Source organism: Bipolaris victoriae, assembly GCF_000527765.1.
Source record: "Bipolaris victoriae FI3 unplaced genomic scaffold scaffold_11, whole genome shotgun sequence".
In the NCBI taxonomy this organism is placed as follows: domain Eukaryota; kingdom Fungi; phylum Ascomycota; class Dothideomycetes; order Pleosporales; family Pleosporaceae; genus Bipolaris; species Bipolaris victoriae.
In genome coordinates this window covers 107,789-127,334 of record NW_014575381.1, presented here as the reverse complement: position 1 = coordinate 127,334, position 19,546 = coordinate 107,789, and the positions used below count along the sequence as shown (strand labels likewise).

Sequence of the window (19,546 nt, the reverse complement as noted above, 5' to 3'; positions counted from 1 at the left end):
AAGGTATATATCATGAGTTGATGAGATGGTTTCAAACCTCGCCGCAACATCGTCCTTGGTTGGGAAAACACAAGTACCCTAGTTACCATGTACGCACACAATCAAAGCGTTGCAGCGACTGTTCTCAATCCGCCACTCACGGGCAGCCGAGAATTCTTTACTTGCTGTTGTGTCACATACTGCGCCGCCTTGGCGACGAGATGTAGTGGCATGATAGGAAATTGACCAGTGCATTAGGATTTTCGGAGTTAAGCTCAGTAGGATCTAGATGCAGGGATGCGCAATCTTTACTCTCAGATTGCGTGTTGATTCGAGCCCAAAGCCTATCCCTGCATCTGATGTAGCCCTTGATGCGAAGGAACGGCAGCAACTCACCAATACTACTACGCCAAATACAAGCTGGTTCGCAGGATATTAGGGATCATCGACCACGTACTTACGCCTCGTAATGCCCATTTTGTCCAAGACCTACGCCGTCAGAAGAGGGCACTCTATGTCCTGCATGAGTCCTAACCAATGTCATAATCGGCAGAGCTTTCCAGCCAATGTTGAGGGAAGAGGTTGGTCGTTGTGCGCACGCTTCGCGTGCGCTAAATCCGTGCCGCCAACATGCATGTGCCGCTTGGACCGAGACACCTCATCTTTTCAAGATGCTCCGTGAAGGGATTACTCTATTTGAGCCCCAAGCCCGCTCTATCCTCGTGCGGGAAGTTCGTATCGCCAAGATGCGGCAAATTCTCCCTTGATGAAGATGGTACCGAGCAGCAACAGCAATCAACGCAACGAATCTTTTGAGAAGCAATCTATCAACAGAAACCACATTATTTTCTACAGTCTCGTGCACACTCATCAATACTAACCAGGAGCCATCAGATTGGCATAATTTCTACGAACTTGCTGAAGCGAGTAGTTCTTCCAGTATGCCGTTCAAGTCCACCCGATCTACCGTGTAGGATCTCCCAACACAACCACTGATCTCAAATCACCCGTTTCACAGGGGCAACTCCAGGGTACCAAACATCGATCCTCCCTGCAAATCTTCTTAACATGACGATATCCGATGTTGGCGGGGCCTGCAGTCATACGCTCGGCACAGTAAATTGAGCGCCCATCCCCTTCGCAACAATCGACCGACTAGGTCTTGACAACTGTGACGATTGACGTCTACGCCGCAAAGGCAAGCGATATTCCGCACCCCATTACCTGGATAAGCCGAATATGCGGCAAAGTACAACTACCGCCAGCTTTTTTTTTGGCCTTGCTATCATGCTGCTTTGCTCTCCCCTTCCCCTTTCTTCCCCCCGTTTCTGGACTTTTTCTTTTTCTTTCGTTGTAATCGTCTTGTTTTCAGTCAAAATCCAACCCAAAATATGTCGACGCGCACCAATGGTTTCGCTCAGGGCACAGTGCTCAAGGTCGCATACTCGATGCTTGGTCTCACAAGCTCCGTTGTCCTCGCCAGAATAGGTCTCAATATCGCTAAGCCGAAGCGGCTCACGGCGTCCGACTACTTTGTTTTTGCCGGCTTCGCTTTCTACGTTACAAAGTGCGCACTGTATATTGCTGTGTCGCCGCATATGCAGAGAGTGTATGGTGTTGTTAATGGAGAGATTGCGCCGTACCCGGAGTTAGCGCACGATGCAGTTGTGATGACGAAGATGGTGTTTGCTGCTTTCAACTTGTTCTGGGGTGTTTTGTGGGCGATCAAGTGTTCGCTGTTGCTGCTTTATCGGAAATTGCTGGTTGGGTTATCCAGGTGTTATACTATTGTGTGGTGGGGCATCGTTGGGATTTGTGTACTTGTAAGTAATTACCAGAACGTTGCGTTAGCTGTCAACTCACTTTGGTTGTAGACATTCTTTGGAAACTACCACTTTTACTTCAAATCGTGTGGTACCCCATCTGGTTTTTGGACCGGAGGTTGTGTGAGTCGATCTGCCGTCAATCTTGAGAATATCAACTAATGTTTTCTTGTTACAGGGTGGGAAAGCTCGGCATAATGCTCAACTCTTCAGTTTGTATTTTTCCTTTGTTGCAGATACATCTACGAATTTGATGAGTACGCATTCCTACGATACCTGGATTGTGGCACAAATTGCTAACTTGTGACTGTCATAGTCATGGCTCTTCCGATATGGCTCACGTGGAGCCTTCAGATGCCGCGTAGGAAAAAGATATCAATGCTATGTCTGTTCGGAACAGGTTTTGTATGCATACTATTCGCCTGTCTCCGTGTCACTCAGGTAGCTGTGAACGCATCCAAGCCTGAAGCCGTGGATGCACCACTTGATCCCACATGGCTTGCTATTTGGGGCATGGTGGAATGTTCAATTGGTAAGTTGAGTTCCCACTTATAAGCGTTCCAACGCTCATGCCACCACAGCCGTCATCATCGGGTGTTGTCCCGCATTCGCAGTCTTAACAAATTCAGCCCGTACCAAGGCCTCCTATGACTCCCATGGCTATCGGAGACAAGCAGATAGTGATACAAATAAGAACCACGGTAGCAGGATAGAATTAGGAACCATTGGAAGTAGAGCGACACGCGACATAACTAAGGTGGTCGGGCTGAACACTATAGACCTACACTGGTTATGTGCCCAAAATAGTCAGGAGGAATTGAGAGTCAAGCACGGTAGTAGTATCATGGTTTCAACTACCGTTACGCAAGACTCTGTGGATAAGTCTGAGATATGCTGAAATGAAAATACGTACCCGATCTTCCATAGTGAGAACGAACAGTGCGAGAAATACCATCTATCTATTCGATTTTATCTCGGCTTTCCCTCCTTCATAGCGAGGCAATAAACCATCTTCCATCTGTGTTGTGGAAGAGCGCATGGGGAAGAAGCTAAAGTTATTACGCGCTCGTATCCTTTGCCTAACCTGAGGCACGATGTCTTTCTGCATGAACGTCAAGATTGAGAGTGAACATAGCTCAACGCATACCTCGTAGACCCCGCATTTGGGACTGTAATCATAGATTGGAAAACTCAAATCACACATCAAGTGTAGCCTCGCAGCGAATCGCAAATGAACCGAGCCGCTCATGGAGGACCAGAGGTGGCGGTCCGGTCAGCCCGGCGTGATTGTAAGTATGTCATACCCACCCATTATAGGTCTTAGAATCATACACTCGACGGATGCGGAGCAGCACGTGTGTTATTAAGCGAAATACTATTATGTGTTCGCAACATCGATGTTTCGTGGTGTAAGACGACATGATGAAGACATGGTTTGCAGGCTCGGTGTCACGTAACGGAATAGAAACTGGTTGAGAAAAAGGGTATGCATGGTTACGTCTTACGGTAACAATATCGTAGCCTTCAGGTAACGATAATGAAATGGCGATCAGCGGCAATGTTCCGATTCTACAACTCGTGTTTTTCGCACAAGGATTATAAGATGACATGCTGAGGTGATAATTTTCGCCTCTACTGCGAAGTATGTACTACCATACAGTAGTACTGCATATCAGCATACCTGTAATTTGAGTGGGCAAGAGCAAAGGGAACATGCCTGCCACCATGGAGAATGTCTCTACACCACAGTCGCTGCTTTAACCCTGCGTATAGATACTATCAGATTGACGGTGTCTGAGGGTAGAATATAGCGGTGTAATAGCGGCGAGACGGGACTTGGTACTTCTTAGCATAAGCAAGACCCACGGACAACATGCTAATTTTCATGACCGAGATTGGAGCGGACATGAAGGGAAAAAAAGGGGGCAATTTATTGCTGATAAGACCAGCGCTCGCTGTGCTTCTCGAGTCGTTTATTGTTTTGCACGGCAGTCCGGAACAGAGGTCTGGTATTGTAAAGGCTGCGAGGCAGACAAAGGCCAATCAGCATCCTAGTCCAAGCTGGCGCGGCTTCGGGAGGGGTCTCCATGCCTGACTTGGTGGCTCTGCCAGTCGCACTTCTGGCCACAAACGATATTCCCCACCGTTAAACCCTATAGTAAAAAACTCGAGAACCGCTAAGTAGTGGATCACGCTGGTACCAGAACGAGGCTGTCACAGGTTTTAACTGTGGCGTCTTTCCAGTGTCCGAGTCAAGGTGCTGGGCTAGGGCTGAAGATCCCAGTCATTGGGCTAAAAGCTTGTCTAACAGGGGAAAAGCATGGCGCTGAAAATAGGCGCAGCCTTTTATTTCTGGCGATATTCCCGAAGGCCGGATTGCGGATGCTTGCATCAGCTTTCGGAGGGAGACGTTTTAGAGGGACTGCCATGAATCAGACATAACGGTATTTGGCTGCAAAGCCGCATGGAGCCAATACAAACTTACTCCATTACCCTTGCCGGTAAATATTGAGGGGTTTCGTGTGCGTGAAAGGCTCCCATCTTCGGAAGGGTGCAGATGGGCGACAGACTTGAACGAGCCAAGTTGTATGCTGGGGGCAGGCCTGCCAGAGAAGATGAGTATAGCTTGGCAATACTGGTGATTGGCTCAAGCGATATCGTCGGGAGGCGACGGTACCCAAAACGGCGCGATACGGGGCCGTTCATCGTTCTCGCATATTTCGGCACTCTGTAATCTCTCTTCTCGCCTGCCACCACCTGGCCCAGGGGCTTCAACGACACCAAGCTGCGCAGTATGCGGTGCCTGAATGCGGGCCACTGTTTATGCTATCGTATTTAATTCTTGGCTGCCCAAACCGACATGGCGTGCAGCCTGACTTGTTTTGCCAAGCGAATCTCTTAACCTCTGACAAGCTCTGCTCCAAGCCCCGTAGCGACCGCTTGGACAGCCTCGGCGACTGTTGCCAATGTGCCCGCAAGAGGTCGATGCTTTGATGGCGTTGTTGGGTGCCGCACCACCAGCTGTGGAAGGGGAAGACGTCACCTTCTCCCCTGCATTTGACCTGGTACGACAACCTATAATGGACTAAGGCAATCATGCCGCCCCTGGAACTCGCGAAACACCATTACTGCCCTCTGTGAAAGACCCGCGGAGGGATAATGCCGGCCCAAGTCCTGAACATCAAGACGGGCAGCGGAGAACGCCCAGGTGTGAATCACTCATCGTTTCGAGGCCATGGCGGTGATTAAACTTCTGAGCGGCAGACAAATGCAAGATGAGCTGTCTTTGTAATATCATACAGGTTAGACTGCGTTTCAAACCAAACAGGTCAATACATTACATTCTATTTTTTACTCACCATTGTGATAACATTCTCGTTCCTGCATGGCCATCCAGTCCGTTCGACCCGCAACCCATGGAATTTCCTCCCGGAGCGAAGCCGGTAGCGCGGATTTCATGCTTGCAAACCAGGGGTCGGTAATACGGACGTGTACTTTTTCCGCCCTCATATGCATCTAGACAAGCCCTAGGTGGAGACGCTAGCCTCGGCGCGAGTCGATATTGGCATTGGCACCCCACATCGGTCGGAGTCGTCGATCATCTGCCATTCATAAACTAACAGTGTCTGCACCTTGAAATGTTTACTTCCGGGTACCTTCTACCGGATACCTAATTCTTACCACACTTATTGTGGCCCACCTTCGTTTTCCATCTCCAGGTCTCTCAGTGTGTTGTCGTTGTCGACCATCACGTTCCGCTCGCTCCCGCCCATTTACAATTCCAATTTGATTATTACTTTTAATTCCATAATCAGGACCGGTCGCATTCTTCCAACATGCACTACTCTGCTGCTCTTGCGGCCGTTGTAGCCGTTGCCCCGATCGTTAGTGGCCATGGAACCGGCCTCCCTAACATTGTCGGACTAGATCCGAAGGACACCAGGGCTCGCGACTTGCTTTCTGGTATCGGAGCACGATTCACTGGCGTCAACGAGATTGCCAGTGCCAAGAACAAGGTCAAGACACAAATTGTCCGCCGCCAGGATGACCGCCAGTGTGGAGCTGGCATTGGCAACTGCCCTGCTGGCCAGTGCTGCTCAGAAGCCGGCTGTATGTTTTGTTTGTGTTACATATCAAGACTTTTCATTGACGAATTTCAGACTGTGGAAATGATTCCGACTACTGCTTCTCTCCCGGCTGTGACTACAAGCATGGCCCGGCTTGTCCAGAGAACGTGACACCAGCCGGTACCAGCACCGCCTCAATTGCCCGTACCAAGTCAGGAAATGTCGAATATGGCGGCAACGGTATCTACAGCTGTACCAAACCAGGAACCGTTGCTCTCACCTACGATGACGGCCCCCAGAAGGTTTTCACTAGCCATATTCTTGATGTCATGGCTTCCTACAACGCCAAAGCTACCTTCTTCATCACTGGTAACAACATCGGCAAGGGCCAAATCGACATCACTCCTGAATTCACCCAAGTCATCAAGCGTATGGACTCTGAAGGCCACCAGCTTGCTTCGCACACCTGGACTCATTTGGACCTGAGCGCCATCTCCTCGCAGGATCGCCACGACCAGATGATTAAGAACGAGATGGCTCTGCGTAACATCGTTGGCAAAATCCCCACCTACATGCGTCCTCCCTACTCCAGCTGCACTGCCGAGTCTGGCTGTGAGAAGGACATGGCTGACCTTGGCTACCACGTCACCTACTTCGACGTGGACACTGTACGCACACTTTATGATGCTCTTTGGAAATAATAACTGACTTTTTCCAGGATGACTACGAGCACGATGACCCTACTCTGATTCAGTACTCCAAGGACGTTTTCAAGGGCAATGTTTCCTCGGGTAAAGCCGCCAGCGCCCAGTGGCTCGAGATTGGCCACGATATCCACGAGCAGACTGCCATGAACCTGACCGAGTACATGCTCTCCACTCTTACCCAGCTCGGTTACAAAGCCGTCACTGTCGGTGAATGCCTTGGTGACCCTGCCGAGAACTGGTACCGCAAGGCTGGTGGTGCTAGCACCGGTGGTTCCACTGGAGGCGCAAAGCCTACTTCTGCCAGCGCAAAGCCTACCTCTGCTGCCCCTACTCCCACCGGAACCGGCAAGGTGTCCACTGATGCTACCTGCGGTGGTACCAAAGGATTGTAAGAAACCCCCGTATCCGTGTATCCTTTACACATTTCTAACTTTTCCCAGCACCTGCACAGGATCTGCTTTCGGCAATTGCTGCAGCTCTGCAGGCTGGTGCGGTAGCACCAATGACTACTGCGGCACTGGCTGCCAGACTGGCTTCGGTACCTGCGGTACCGGTGCCGGCTCAACCACCATGAGCACTGCTGCGCCCAAGCCCACCACCGGCACTGCTAAGGCTTCCACCGACGGAACCTGTGGTGGAACCTCGGGCTTCACTTGCATTGGTTCGGCATTTGGAAACTGCTGCTCGCAGTACGGATGGTGTGGAAGCTCCGCTGATCACTGCGGCACCGGATGCAATGCTGCCTTTGGAAAGTGCCCTTAAGATGGCAATTGTCAACTCTTTGACCGTCATAGCAAGGAGGTTTTCTTTTAAAGCATCTTGGGAAAAGGTTATCTCGGCAGAGAAGAGATGGGACCAAATGTACAACTCTTTTTCTGTATTAGCCTAAGAGCAGTATTCAAGTTCCGTTCGACGATATTACGAGGTAAAAAAGCTAGTTTTTAACCACAATCTTTTTTTCCCTTGAACAAATGCCCTGCTGGTGTCCCCGTGATTTCTGTTTCCAAATATCTCAACTTTGCCTTGAAAATGAACATGTCGGATATCAGATGTTGCGGTGGCTCAATAGGGCTGTCACTTTACCTTGCCAAAGTGTAAACCGCATCCATCTACATAGTAATATCGCGGAACAAGCACAAACTACAACCATCCTTCCTTTTATCCATCATCAAGATACAAACCCCCCTCCACCCTTTCTTCTCCTCAACGTGGAGAAACAAGCTTCTGCCCAACCACTCTTTAACCACTCAGTCTAGTGAAACCACCACATTCCTTCTTTCACACCCGCGGCATTACTATATCGACACAAAAAGAAAAGGGGTATTCACAGGGCGACCTCGCCTAATTAACACTTCTGCTTCTCACCTCCCCCTTCGCCAAGTTCCAAACCTTGTCAGTGAGAAAAAGAAAGGACGAGGAACGCTAGTGGTGCGTCATTACGCGTTCGCATGGAAGCAGCGAAGGGGTTGAAGTTTGTTTTTGGATCGCGGGCTATGGTTACTTTTTGGGCAGGGGGTGGATTACGCGTCGAGTTGGTGAAGGGTAGGCTTATGTGTAGGCAATGGATGATCGGGGTTGGTCTAATGCAGGGGGGGTTTGGGGCTGGAGGATGGTGATGGGGGATGACGTCTTGTGTGGTCCGAAGCCAATGTAGATGGACGAGTGCTGGGTTTGATCCACTCACACTAGGTTGGTACATCGTAAAGTATCTTGAAACTAACAAAGCTGAGATTCGAAGTGGAGGGCCGAAGCTGTGGTGTTGTTCATCCTCTTCCAATGTCTCTGAACGCACTTTATACCATTGTTCTAGCACCAGATAGGTCTCTGTTCTGATATCAAATGATAGCATTATCATCAAGAGAATCATTTCATTGTGCCAACCTCTTATTTCAAGATACCTTGCTTGAGCTTGGGTGGAGATGTCATCCGACTGTACTTACATCTCTGGCACTTTCCAGAAGTGTTAATACACTATTGCTTACATAGGTGTATAGGGGGGTTCTTTTTCTCACTAACATATGTACACTGCTTGTTGCAATCCAATAATAGTACAGATAGCGGCTACAATCCAGGTGTTCTAAACATTTATGGATCATTTATCGCGCTTCCATATTGCCACACTTTAAGAAGACGCTTTTGTTTTCATATATATGGGCATGACGATCTATAAAGAGTATCACATGATTGTCATACTGGAGCCATGTGTTCTCGAGCTAATCCTTGGAATCCATATGATCCAAACTCTGGTATATCAAAAAATGTCCTCAGCATCAGGAACGGGCCATAACCAATCACTTGTACGCACGTGTGCTTAAGACCCGTAACACACGTATCAAATACGAACGCATGAGCAAAAGGAAGAACTCAGTTTTCGAGACTCAATGCAATCGGAGAGGTGAGCCCCAGATGCTCATTCGCAACAGTTGTACGCAAAGAAAGTGGGTCCGATGGCTGCTGCATTGGCAAAAAAGAAATATCAGATGCCTTCCGCCAGAATTGAACTGACGACCTCGTCATTACTAGTGACGCGCTCTACCACTGAGCTAGGAAGGCTTCGATGGAGAAACAGGTCTTAATTGCATTTATATACCGCCGTACGCGCAGTACTTACTCTCGTGTAAACGAGCTAAGCGCGTAGGGAAGGTCCTCCCTCGGCGGGCCGCAACTCCAGCAGCAGTACCCGCTTTACCTCGGGTGATGGACTTGTACTTTACATTTTCGGAAGAATGGGAATATGGCATCGCGACTTGGAGAAGATGAAGACTGTCCATGGGCGTGCAGTGCGAAGCTGAAGTTGTTTCTTGTGGAAACGAATGCGTCATATGTCGCGCCTTGATCCTGTCATGCTGGTTGGAACAAACAGGGAGCCTCCTGTTTGGAGCCGCCCCCCCTTACGTTACGGCCACGCCGTCACGGCGCTACAGCCACGGTGGCTGACCAACTGACTGTGTTTTCAATCAAATCTCAACACGTCGCTTGCGGAGAAGGGTGCTGAAAGGAGGGCGCTACGTCTTTCTGGGGGTTGTTTCAATGCGCTGAGCTGAGATTCACCAACTGCCTCACGGCTGCGTCTCGGTTTCGTTGCGTCCTCGCCACGTCCATGGTCGCGTAACCAAGTGCACCGACTTGTCCTGGTCAGGAAACACGCGGTACAATAGACCTCGCACGATGTGCAGCTCCACGCATATGTGGAGATGTGAATCCGGGGCCGGGTGACCATTCGGGTGTTAGGTCATTCACATGCCACCGCAATTAGCCCGCCAAGGCACCAAATTAAGAATCCGGACAATTGAGCCTCTCCCGCTGATCGCTGACCTTTCCTCCAACACCTTTTTCAAACGCGATTTTTCCCCTGCACCGCGACACACCACCACCATACAACACCTGCCAGGATCGCAAACCTGGCCTCGACTTTCACCATTCCCAGTATTCAAACACGACCATCTATGGGCTCTGCTTCTCCCGCCGCGACTGCCTCTCAAATTACTGCCCAGCTTACCGTAGTTGGCTCCTTCTTTCCATATAGCGCGCTGAGCTCGGGTCTAAATAAGACGGACGCTTCCTTCGCGTCCCTTGTCCGACAAGTAGGGGTGGGCGTTCCGCCGTGAACCTCTGCGGCGGGCATAGATTTTGGGCAGCCCAAGTCCGGAGTTGGATGTGCGCGATCTCCACCGAACTGAGGAGACGCACCAGGCTGACTGAAACGTGCAGAACCTAAGCGTGCTCTGGAGCGCAAATATCCTTAAATTGTTTTACCCCTCACTACCGTCATCATGGTTTTCGCATTCGATCATGACGATGCGCAGCTCGCAGGCAAGGTCCCGAACACTTCCGAGCCTGCCGTGCCAAACGATGACATGTTTGCCCTGGAGGATATGGACATGAGTCCTTCAAAAGTACCCCTCCACGTTGGGACCCCGCCGATCAATATCGTCAGCCCTATGCCAAAGCGCAGCGCACAGCCCAACCCTGAGGGCAAGCAGCTAGGACCAGACAAGTTGGACTTTGAGGCGGTTATGAAGAAGGCCCAGAAAAACAAGAGGAAGAAGAAGAAGGGACCAAATGCAGGTCTGCAGGCTACTAACGTGACTCGTGGCTTTCACACACCCGTCACATCGGGTGGAGAAGAGTCGGACTATTCCATTACGAGCACCCCACGGTTCGGGCCCGTCCGCTCTGGACTCCCTAGCGTGACTAGCAGTCCCGCGCTGCGACCACAGTCTACCATGGGAGGCATCAGCAGCCTCAAGGCCCAATTGGAGGCCTTGAACTTGGCCTCCAGAAGCGATTCCCCCATGAAGGACTTTTCCAACAAAGGTGTCGCCATGAGCCGGGTCGCATCGCATATGTCTAGCAACACCAGTATGTCTGGTCGAGAGAGTGATAGCGACCGTACGGAGATGGAGAGCTACGAAATTGATTTGAACGCCGAGGATTTCAGCGCTGATACGCTTTCTAAGACATCGACTATGTTGAACAATGGGATGGCACGCAAAATGACTGCAGAGGACTTTGAACCTTTGATGTGCCTTGGAAAAGGTAGTTACGGTACGGTGCTGCTTGTCAGGCAGCGTGAAACTGGACGTCTGTTTGCTCAGAAGCAGTTTAAGAAGGCATCCATCACCGTTCACAAGAAGCTTATTGAGCAGACCAAGACGGAGCGCAATGTTTTGGAGAGCGTGAACCGCTATCCATTCATTGTCAACTTCTACTATGCATTCCAGGACCAGGAGAAGCTGTATCTGATCCTCGAATATGCACAAGGTGGCGAGCTATTCCATCATCTTGCCGCTGAGCGCATGTTCACCGAGGATGTTGCAGCCTTCTACATGGCTGAAATGGTACTTGCTCTCGACCATCTGCACCGCACTGTCGGCGTCATCTACCGTGATCTGAAGCCCGAGAACTGTCTCTTGGACTCCGAAGGCCACCTTCTCCTCACCGACTTCGGTCTTAGCAAAGTCACTCTCGACGAAGACAATCCTTGCCGCTCTTTCCTCGGTACCGTAGAATACATGGCTCCGGAAGTCGTCCAAGGTCTTGAGTACGGTGCAGCAGTAGATTGGTGGTCCCTCGGCGCCCTCGGTTTCGACCTGCTTACTGGCTCACCCCCTTTCACGGGCAACAACAACGCCAAGATTCAAGAGAAAATCGTAAAGCAGAAGCTCTCGCTTCCCTACTACCTCAGCGCCGATGCCAAAGATCTCCTCACCCGCCTCCTGCGCAAAGACCCCAAGAAGCGCCTCGGCTTCAACATGTCCAAGGACCTCCAGACAATCAAGAAGCACCGCTTCTTCCGCAAGATAGACTGGAAGAAGCTCGAGGCCAGGGAGTTGGAGCCACCGATTCAGCCGCTAATCACGGACCCAGAGTTAGCAGAGAACTTTGCTCAGGACTTTACGGATTTGCCGCTTAGTCCCGTGTTGACCAAGAAGTTTGATGATTCACTGTTTGAGAGTCAGAACAACAATCCGTTTGGTGGGTTCAGCTTTGTGGCGAGTCAGAGTCTGTTGGATGGTGGGGAGTGGGGATACTAGAGAAGAAGTGTTGAGCAGTTTCTCGTGGGGCGAGCGTTTATGTTTGCATTGCTTGATTGTGTTTAATAGCAACGTTTGGCTTCAAGTGACTTTTATTAGTTTTTATCGTTTCAGGAATTCATATGAGATAACGTTGTTCAATGAATCTCAACAAGCAAAGTGAATTCTGGGTGAAATATATTGTTTTATTGCTTCATAACTGCCCGACCAGTTCATCCCAAACTCCGCGCTCGTGTGATCGGTATCATGCGCAAGCAATCATGAGTACTATAAACCATGTAGGTATCGTCAAGAAAGAAAGGAATCTCGTGTGTCTTTCAAAGAACTCGTCTATGAAGTAGGGGCAGCAGCGGGGGTCTGTCCAGCCTTCTCGCTGCTCTCTGCGGTGGTGGCAGTGGTAGTGGTAGAGGCACCAGTCTCCTCAGCCTTCTGCTTCTTGAGGTCTGCCAAGTGCCTTGCCTCGTTGTGGACATCCATGACAGTCTTGTTGCCCTGCTCGTAGAAAGCACGGAGCTTCTGACCGGTAGGGGTTGAGGCAGCCTTGTCAAAGTAGCTGGTCAAGGTGTTGAAGGCAGCGTAGCCCTTGTTTGTGACGCCGAGCTTCTGGTCCACGACCTGAGCCTTTTGTGTAGCCTGGGTCTTCTTGTCGACGTTGTTGATGAAGTTCATGAATTTTGAGCTGTAGCCGTTCTGCTTGTCTGCGGCCAGAGCACGCTCAATGGCCTTGTCTGAGATGGCATAGCCGTGGGCAAGGTACTCAGCAACGATGCGTGCGCGGGGCTTCTGTTCCTGCTCGATGTGATGGTCGCCATCCTTGGCCTCTTCGGCCGAGGCGGACTTTTCTCCGGCAAGCTCGTCGATGCTCTTAGCAGCAGTGACGTGCACAGAGTTGGGTCCAAGCTGAGTGTTGTCGAGGAGAAGGGCGGTCTTTGCGGCGGCGGCCTTCTCAAAGGTGACGGAAGCAGACTGGGCATCGTCGCCGGTAGGCTTTACACTGATGGATTGAATCTTTCCGCAGAAGCTGAAGAAGCTCTTGATCTCCTCCTCGCTCGTCTTCATGGAAATGTTCTCGACGTTGACGGTGGCAGCCATGATAGTGGATGTGTATTGTAGTTTGAAAGGTGTTAGGTTGTAATGGATTGTAAGTACGTAGAAACAAGTACGGTCGTGTAGAGTGTATGGCAGGAGACACGTATGGCCAGGGGTATTTGTAGCAGTGGTGAGGGGTGCGGAAACCAGCTCAGAGAGGGGCGCAGCCTGACGACGCAAGGGTGCAATGACGCAGGTGGGGCGGTGCTAGTGGCGTATAGACGGCATACCACGAGCACGAGCGCGAGCGCGAACATTCACGAAACGCCACCATGTCCATACTGTCTTTCATGTGAAACTGCACTGCCACATATGCAATTGCCTAGAGAGCACATGTGTAGATTAAGTAAGTCATGGCTAGACTATAATGGAGTATGATCATCTTTTACGCGGTAGACGCTTGTATTCGCCCGGGTTTATTGATAGCGAGGAATGGGTAAGCACAGAAGCACCGAGGCCAAAGTGCGGCATTTGAAGAATTACGATATTTGGTTATGTAGATGTACTCCATGAATTATGCAGAAATCTCACAAACTAGAGGCAGGAACATGTACACATGTGGACTAATCAGGGCTGGAATAACCCACTACGAAGCTTCATCACTCCACCAAACCCCGGCTTAAGCTAACGTCATAGCTCCGTAGTCCCATAGCACTTTGCGTGAGCTCTAGGCTCTGATGAACCGTTTCTTTTCACTCAATTGATACTAACAATGGCTTCCAGGCTAATTACCCAGTCTCCGTGGGCAGCACAGTCGTGCATCCGCCGCGCGCAAAATCTTGCGCCAACTGTATCGCGGCTCCCACAGCGTCGCTACATTTCCGCCTATGGCTACGAACAAGCAAAAGCCCTCACCTTCTCCGAGTATGGAGAGCCTCCTGCCGTGCTCTCTCTCCACAGTCATTCCATCTCGCCGCCTCATAGCAATCTTATGACCCTACGATTTCTCGCATCGCCTATAAACCCCGCCGATATCAACCAGATCCAAGGTGTCTACCCGTCGAAGCCAAGATTCACAACCGACCTAAGTACCCCAAAGCCAATCGCTGTTGCTGGAAATGAGGGCGTTGCTGAAATCATTGCGCTGGGCGAAGGCGTGAAGAAAGAGGGATTCAAAAAGGGCGATTGGGTATTCATGAAAGGACCTGGCTTCGGAACATGGCGCACACACGCAAGCGCCACAACCAACGACGTAGTAAAGCTCGACGAGCAGATGCGCGAAGGAATAACAGCAATTCAGGCTGGCACTGTATCCATCAACCCATGCACGGCCTACCGGATGCTCCGCGACTTCACCACCCTCTCGGAAGGCGACTGGTTCATACAAAACGGAGCAAACTCTGGCGTTGGCCGCGCAGCCATCCAGCTAGGCAAGAAGTGGGGCTACAAGAGTATCAATGTAATTCGTAGCCGCGACGACAAGAGCAAGGAAGACGCCATGAAGAAGGAGCTGCAGGACCTCGGCGCAGACGTTGTCATTACAGATGCAGAGTTGCAATCGCAAAGCATCAAGGATCAGGCCAAGGAATGGACAAGCGGGGGTCGCGCACCCATTCGTCTGGCACTCAACTGTGTGAACGGCAAGGCAGCAACAGCAATGGCGAAGCTTCTGTCTTCATCTGCGCACTTTGTTACCTATGGAGCCATGTCTAAGCAGCCATTGACCATTCCTGCATCGATGCTTATCTTCAAAGACATTCACTTCCACGGCTTCTGGGTAAGCAGGTGGGCAGAGCAGCATCCAGAGGAGAAACAAAAGACTGTTGCCGACGTGCTGGACATGACGCGAAAGGGTGAATTCAAGGACATGCCTGTTGATGAGATCAAGTGGGAATGGGAGACCAAGGGAGAGGAACTCATTGCCAAGGTCAAAGATACACTCGAGGGATACAGGAGCGGCAAGGGTATTTTTGTCTTTGGCAAGACATAGACTGTGTAGTCTTTGTATATAGAAATTAAGTGTGTAGCATTGTGCCTAGCTTCTCTACTGCAAGAATACCCTCGACCCATTATTCGGCAGCGGCGCTCTAAACAGCACAAATGGTCTCTCTCTGCGATCCGTCCCTGGGTAAAACGACGAGCTAAACGCAAGTTGGTTATCCGTAAAATACAGATACCCATCACTTCCAACCGACACTGCATTTACATTAGCATCCCAGAAAGAAAGAAAAAAAGAGAAGAAAATAGGAAAGAAACTCACTAGTATCCACCCAACTAATCCTCGGATCCCTCACAAAAACCGTCACAGACGCATTTGCCGGATTATAAAACCCCACCTCATTCTGCTCCATATTCCCCGCATACACAAACCCATTCGTATCCGTCTCAAACCCATCACTCACGCCCCTCTCGCCCCTCCTCTGCACCGCCGCCTGCGTCCTTAACTCCGCACTTTGGTCGCTCCTATCCCGCAGCCGCTCGGTAGGCACACTATACAGCGACCTCCCACCCACCGGCCCAAAATACAAGTCCTCACCCGATGAGGACAAAGCGATGCCGTCACTGCCGAGGGGAACGGTAGTAAGAGGGAGCCCCGGACCAGGTATGTAGTACAAAGGCTGGCCCCAGACATAGGGTACAAAACCGCGCTCAGCACGTACCTCTGCTGTGCCGTCGAGACGGCGCCAGGACTCGCCCGATGCGAGATCGACGACGACGATGCCGTTGCGGCCTTCGCTTGAGGAATCGGTAATGTACGCTACGCCTTTTCCCGTCGTACCGCTTAGACTGGGGCGCAGATCGAGGCGGATGTCGTTGAGGTACGAGGTCGGGTATGCGACTGTGGGCGGGAAGATGATTGTTTGGAGGATGCTGTTGCTGGAAATGTCGACGGAGATGAGTTTGGGGCCGCCTGGGGAGGCGGGGACGAGGGTCCCGTCCGGGGTGAGGGCGCGGCCGGTGTCGAGGATCCAGAGGCGGTCTTGGGCGTCGAGGACTACGCTTTGGACGCCGATGAGGTAGTTGGCGTAGTTTGCGCCGACGGGTGGGGACACGGTGTAGTTGATTGCTCCGTCGGGTGGGTTGTTGATGTCTACATTTGGATAAGGGATTTCCGTTCCGTTGGCTAGGATTTCTGCTACGGCGTGCTTGTTGTTGCTGCCCGTGTTGGTGTTGTTGGGGTCGAGGCCAGAAGGGTAGTTTGAGAATTTACGCCCGGTCTTGGAGACGGTGATACCTAAAGGGGTGTCAAAGTTTGAGAATGATTCAATAGGTAAGATGTTCAGGCAAAAAGTTACCAGTTGGCCATTGATCATTGTAGAGGTGCACGATTTCGAGTGATGGGCCTGCAATGCCAGGATCAGAGCGGATTCGCTGGGCGCTCGATAGTACGGGGAGCAAGGTGCTCAATGCCGCTACAACTGAACTCGCCAACATCTTGAGTTGCAGAGTCGGTATAGACACATGGTTTCATGGTGTCTGCCATCGTCAACTTATACAATTCTACATTGAGCACGCGTAAACTGCGAAAATGACCTCAGATGATACGACTAGGCAGTACAATAGTCTCCACGTCATGTACATGTCAGGCAATTGCAAAAGAACAAGGGTAACGGTCGATCTAGCTCTGCATTTGAGGTTATATCCAAGAGTAGCTACCTATTTACGGTTTAGACTCTACAATGGTTCACCCCGCTTTTGTGATGCAATGTGACATTGGCGGTACGGTGCGGACGGAGCTAGACCGGGGTACCTGTTCTTGGACTAAGAGCAGGAAGGCTCGTGTTTTTGATGTCGTAGAGATTTGTATAATCTTACAATGGACAATGACTGTCCTCATTTTTAAAATCGGATGAAATCTAGTCTCGTAAAACGTAGCAGATGGAGGGATACTGAAATTTTGTTTGCAGCTGTCGTTTGGTCCAAACTTTCATCCAACCCAACTCTTGACAACCTCTTTTAAAGATGTACTGTCATCTGTCCCAACCCAGGTGTGTGATTGTTCCGAATCCTCTGAATCCTCTGGTGCATCAGCAGAAAACCTTGCAACCTTGAGCTCTCCGTCATTGAATTCAATTCTAATATCCTTTGACGATGCAACACCCTTCTTCGCATCCTTGGTCCGAATCGAGAGCCGTGCATCTTGGCTTCTGGTCTGCGCGCGTGAAGAGTAGTCGTTCTTGAGTAATCGATGGGCAACGTGGAGCGAAAGGATCCAGTCCAGATATGACTTGAGTTCCTCGACAGTAGCAAACTTCTGCTGCTGAAATAATCCAAGATCGGAGCTAAGCGTGGACGGAAGATTTAATCTGTGTTCGGTGCCGAAGGTGGGTTGACCGATGATAGTGCGTGTAACGATACTCAAAGTTTCCGACTGTGCGCCGTTTGAAGTAGGGAGGGTCAAAGTAGCAGTTCCACCAAACGGCTTCATGAAAATCTCAAAGAGCTGATCAGTAGCTGATATGCCTTTCTTGGATGATGCTTCTAAGCTTCCAACAAGCGCTGCCCAAGAATTCTCACGTGTTGTTTCCAACGTCACGTCCAGACCGGCGCTGCGGAGAGTCTTCGCGACGAATCCAAGATAGGCGTGAAGCGAATCCACGCCCTCAATGTGGTAAAGGACAGCAAGGAGGGTACGTAGCAATGGCGGTGGTTGTTTCTCACGTGGTTTTCCTGTTAATGGAGGCGGGAGCTGTGATCTCCGATAGAGACGCATGCTATGCTCGTGAGCCAGCAAAAGGCGGAGTGATTCGGCAATATTCTTAGCCAGCCAGTCGTACTCACGAGATTGGTTATTTGGTATAGGATCGTCTCGGGGTACGCAATCGATGAGCAGCTTGCGGTTTTGGGACAGGCTGCCCATTTGAGGCGCATCAACATAAATGACAGAGTCCCGGAATTCGACCCCGTATGCTAACAATTGGCGCGTCTCCAAACTCATCTCGTAATATAGCTCTTCTTCAAACAAAGAATCTCGTGCCAGCTGGATGGACTTTTCCAGTGACTGATTAGCGAGTTCCGTGTCAATTGAAATTTGAGATGTTCCGGTGATTTTTCCATCGACGCTGATTCGAACGCGGAGTATCTTTGGCTTTAGTGCAAGAGCTGGATCTAGAATGATGCTGCCATCCTTGTCCATTTGCAGAGGGGCGAAACCACGGGCTTTGAAGTGATCACTCGCTAAAGGTTCTGTCAGCTCTGGTACGTCTCCGTTCAATGGGTGCCCCTACCTTCTGGAAGTCCATAGCGCACTGCAAAAGGCGCGTGACGTACGTTTTGACGCAGACGCTGAATAGGCCAGCCCTTGTCCGAGACGGAGACAATCTGATGCCAGTATTTTGTCTCACGTCGAATTTCCTTCTCCAAGTGTTTTGCTGCCTTAAGGATCTCATCTACTGACGAGTCGAGCGCGTCCATACGTGCGCCTTGTGCCACGACCTCTTGTCTCGCCTCGACATCCTGCAACCTCTGCTGCTCTTCGGGCTTTCGGATGCGGTGTTCGTGATTCTCCCGGCTCATACCAAAAGACCCGAGAGGAATGCCCTGGTTCAGACCTTGCTCGCGAAAGGTTGGGCTGAAGAAGTTGAGGCTGCGCTTGTTTGGATCTTGCGACAGGACGAGGGAGACGAGGTCGAGCGCATTGGTAGCAGCAAACTTAGCCCACCTGTTTCTTGTCAGACGTCGCGTCGTCGGCATGGATATGCGGGCGATACGTACTCCAAGTGGCTGTACATTTCCTGGCCTGCTTTGAACACCTTTTCTACTTGCTCCTGGCGGGACGGCGCATCGGTTTCCTTGTCTTTGTCTTCCTGCTTGATTGCATCGTCGGCACCGTCGGGCACGTGTTTTCCCGCGTCAATGTCTTGCTGCAGCGACTGTTCGGTGATGTTGCGCAAATGGCCCCGTTCGCTTGCGAGCTGCTCGATCTTGATCAATAGGTCTTCCTGGGTCAGCTCTTCCTTTTCAGTAGCTGGCCATGGCCGCAGCGTGACATTGTTCAGTGAATCCATGGCGACGGCAAGGCTAGCAGCGGCAGAGGGGATTGTAGAAGGTGAGTTGCAGTGGTTTGCTCCGGCGCGGTGGGCCCTTGCATAAAGGTCGGAGCTCTCAGTAGCGGCCGCTGGTAGATCCCCCGCTTATCGATTGTCGGCTTGCGTTGCACATGGAGCCACGGGTTCCTGGTGCTGCGTCCATTGTTTGGTGCGGAGAGGCAAGTGATGGCCGAACCAGTAATGGCCGTCATACATCCAAGTACAGCCTCTTGTCGTAGTGCATGTAGTAGCTTTGTGCGGGGACATCACAGGTCACCTGTGCATGGTCCCTTCCCTCTCCAGCCACTAGCGGCGGACTCCGATAAGCTTGGACATACAGCCTCAACCATACTGACAGCTCATACCTTATTGCTT

The 19,546-nt window shown here is 50.9% G+C and overlaps 7 protein-coding genes across 7 annotated transcripts; 4 read left to right on the top strand and 3 right to left on the bottom strand.

Moving 5' to 3' along the window:
• Positions 1–1,370: 1,370 nt before the first annotated feature.
• On the top strand, positions 1,371–2,700 carry COCVIDRAFT_88942 (hypothetical protein; the record flags this gene model as incomplete). Its single annotated transcript, XM_014705004.1, has 5 exons — positions 1,371–1,802; positions 1,854–1,925; positions 1,981–2,059; positions 2,119–2,334; positions 2,384–2,700. 5 exons carry the CDS (start codon positions 1,371–1,373, stop codon positions 2,698–2,700), a joined length of 1,116 nt encoding a protein of 371 aa, XP_014560490.1.
• Positions 2,701–5,638: 2,938 nt separating this feature from the next.
• Positions 5,639–7,338, top strand: COCVIDRAFT_34430 (carbohydrate esterase family 4 protein; the record flags this gene model as incomplete). Its single annotated transcript, XM_014705003.1, has 4 exons — positions 5,639–5,912; positions 5,963–6,537; positions 6,588–6,964; positions 7,017–7,338. The coding sequence occupies 4 exons, from the start codon at positions 5,639–5,641 to the stop codon at positions 7,336–7,338; spliced, it is 1,548 nt and encodes a 515-aa protein (XP_014560489.1).
• Positions 7,339–10,349: 3,011 nt separating this feature from the next.
• Positions 10,350–12,113, top strand: COCVIDRAFT_23337 (hypothetical protein; the record flags this gene model as incomplete). The annotated part of the gene is made up of 1 exon (XM_014704950.1): positions 10,350–12,113. The coding sequence occupies one exon, from the start codon at positions 10,350–10,352 to the stop codon at positions 12,111–12,113; it is 1,764 nt and encodes a 587-aa protein (XP_014560436.1).
• Positions 12,114–12,443: 330 nt separating this feature from the next.
• Positions 12,444–13,205, bottom strand: COCVIDRAFT_89296 (hypothetical protein; the record flags this gene model as incomplete). Its single annotated transcript, XM_014705002.1, has 1 exon — positions 12,444–13,205. One exon carries the CDS (start codon positions 13,203–13,205, stop codon positions 12,444–12,446), a length of 762 nt encoding a protein of 253 aa, XP_014560488.1.
• Positions 13,206–13,914: 709 nt separating this feature from the next.
• On the top strand, positions 13,915–15,132 carry COCVIDRAFT_23335 (hypothetical protein; the record flags this gene model as incomplete). Its single annotated transcript, XM_014704949.1, has 1 exon — positions 13,915–15,132. One exon carries the CDS (start codon positions 13,915–13,917, stop codon positions 15,130–15,132), a length of 1,218 nt encoding a protein of 405 aa, XP_014560435.1.
• Positions 15,133–15,186: 54 nt separating this feature from the next.
• On the bottom strand, positions 15,187–16,577 carry COCVIDRAFT_23334 (hypothetical protein; the record flags this gene model as incomplete). The annotated part of the gene is made up of 3 exons (XM_014704948.1): positions 15,187–15,338; positions 15,403–16,377; positions 16,439–16,577. 3 exons carry the CDS (start codon positions 16,575–16,577, stop codon positions 15,187–15,189), a joined length of 1,266 nt encoding a protein of 421 aa, XP_014560434.1.
• Positions 16,578–17,070: 493 nt separating this feature from the next.
• On the bottom strand, positions 17,071–19,150 carry COCVIDRAFT_34425 (hypothetical protein; the record flags this gene model as incomplete). The annotated part of the gene is made up of 3 exons (XM_014705001.1): positions 17,071–18,320; positions 18,371–18,804; positions 18,858–19,150. 3 exons carry the CDS (start codon positions 19,148–19,150, stop codon positions 17,071–17,073), a joined length of 1,977 nt encoding a protein of 658 aa, XP_014560487.1.
• Between the last annotated feature and the right edge of the window lie 396 nt (positions 19,151–19,546).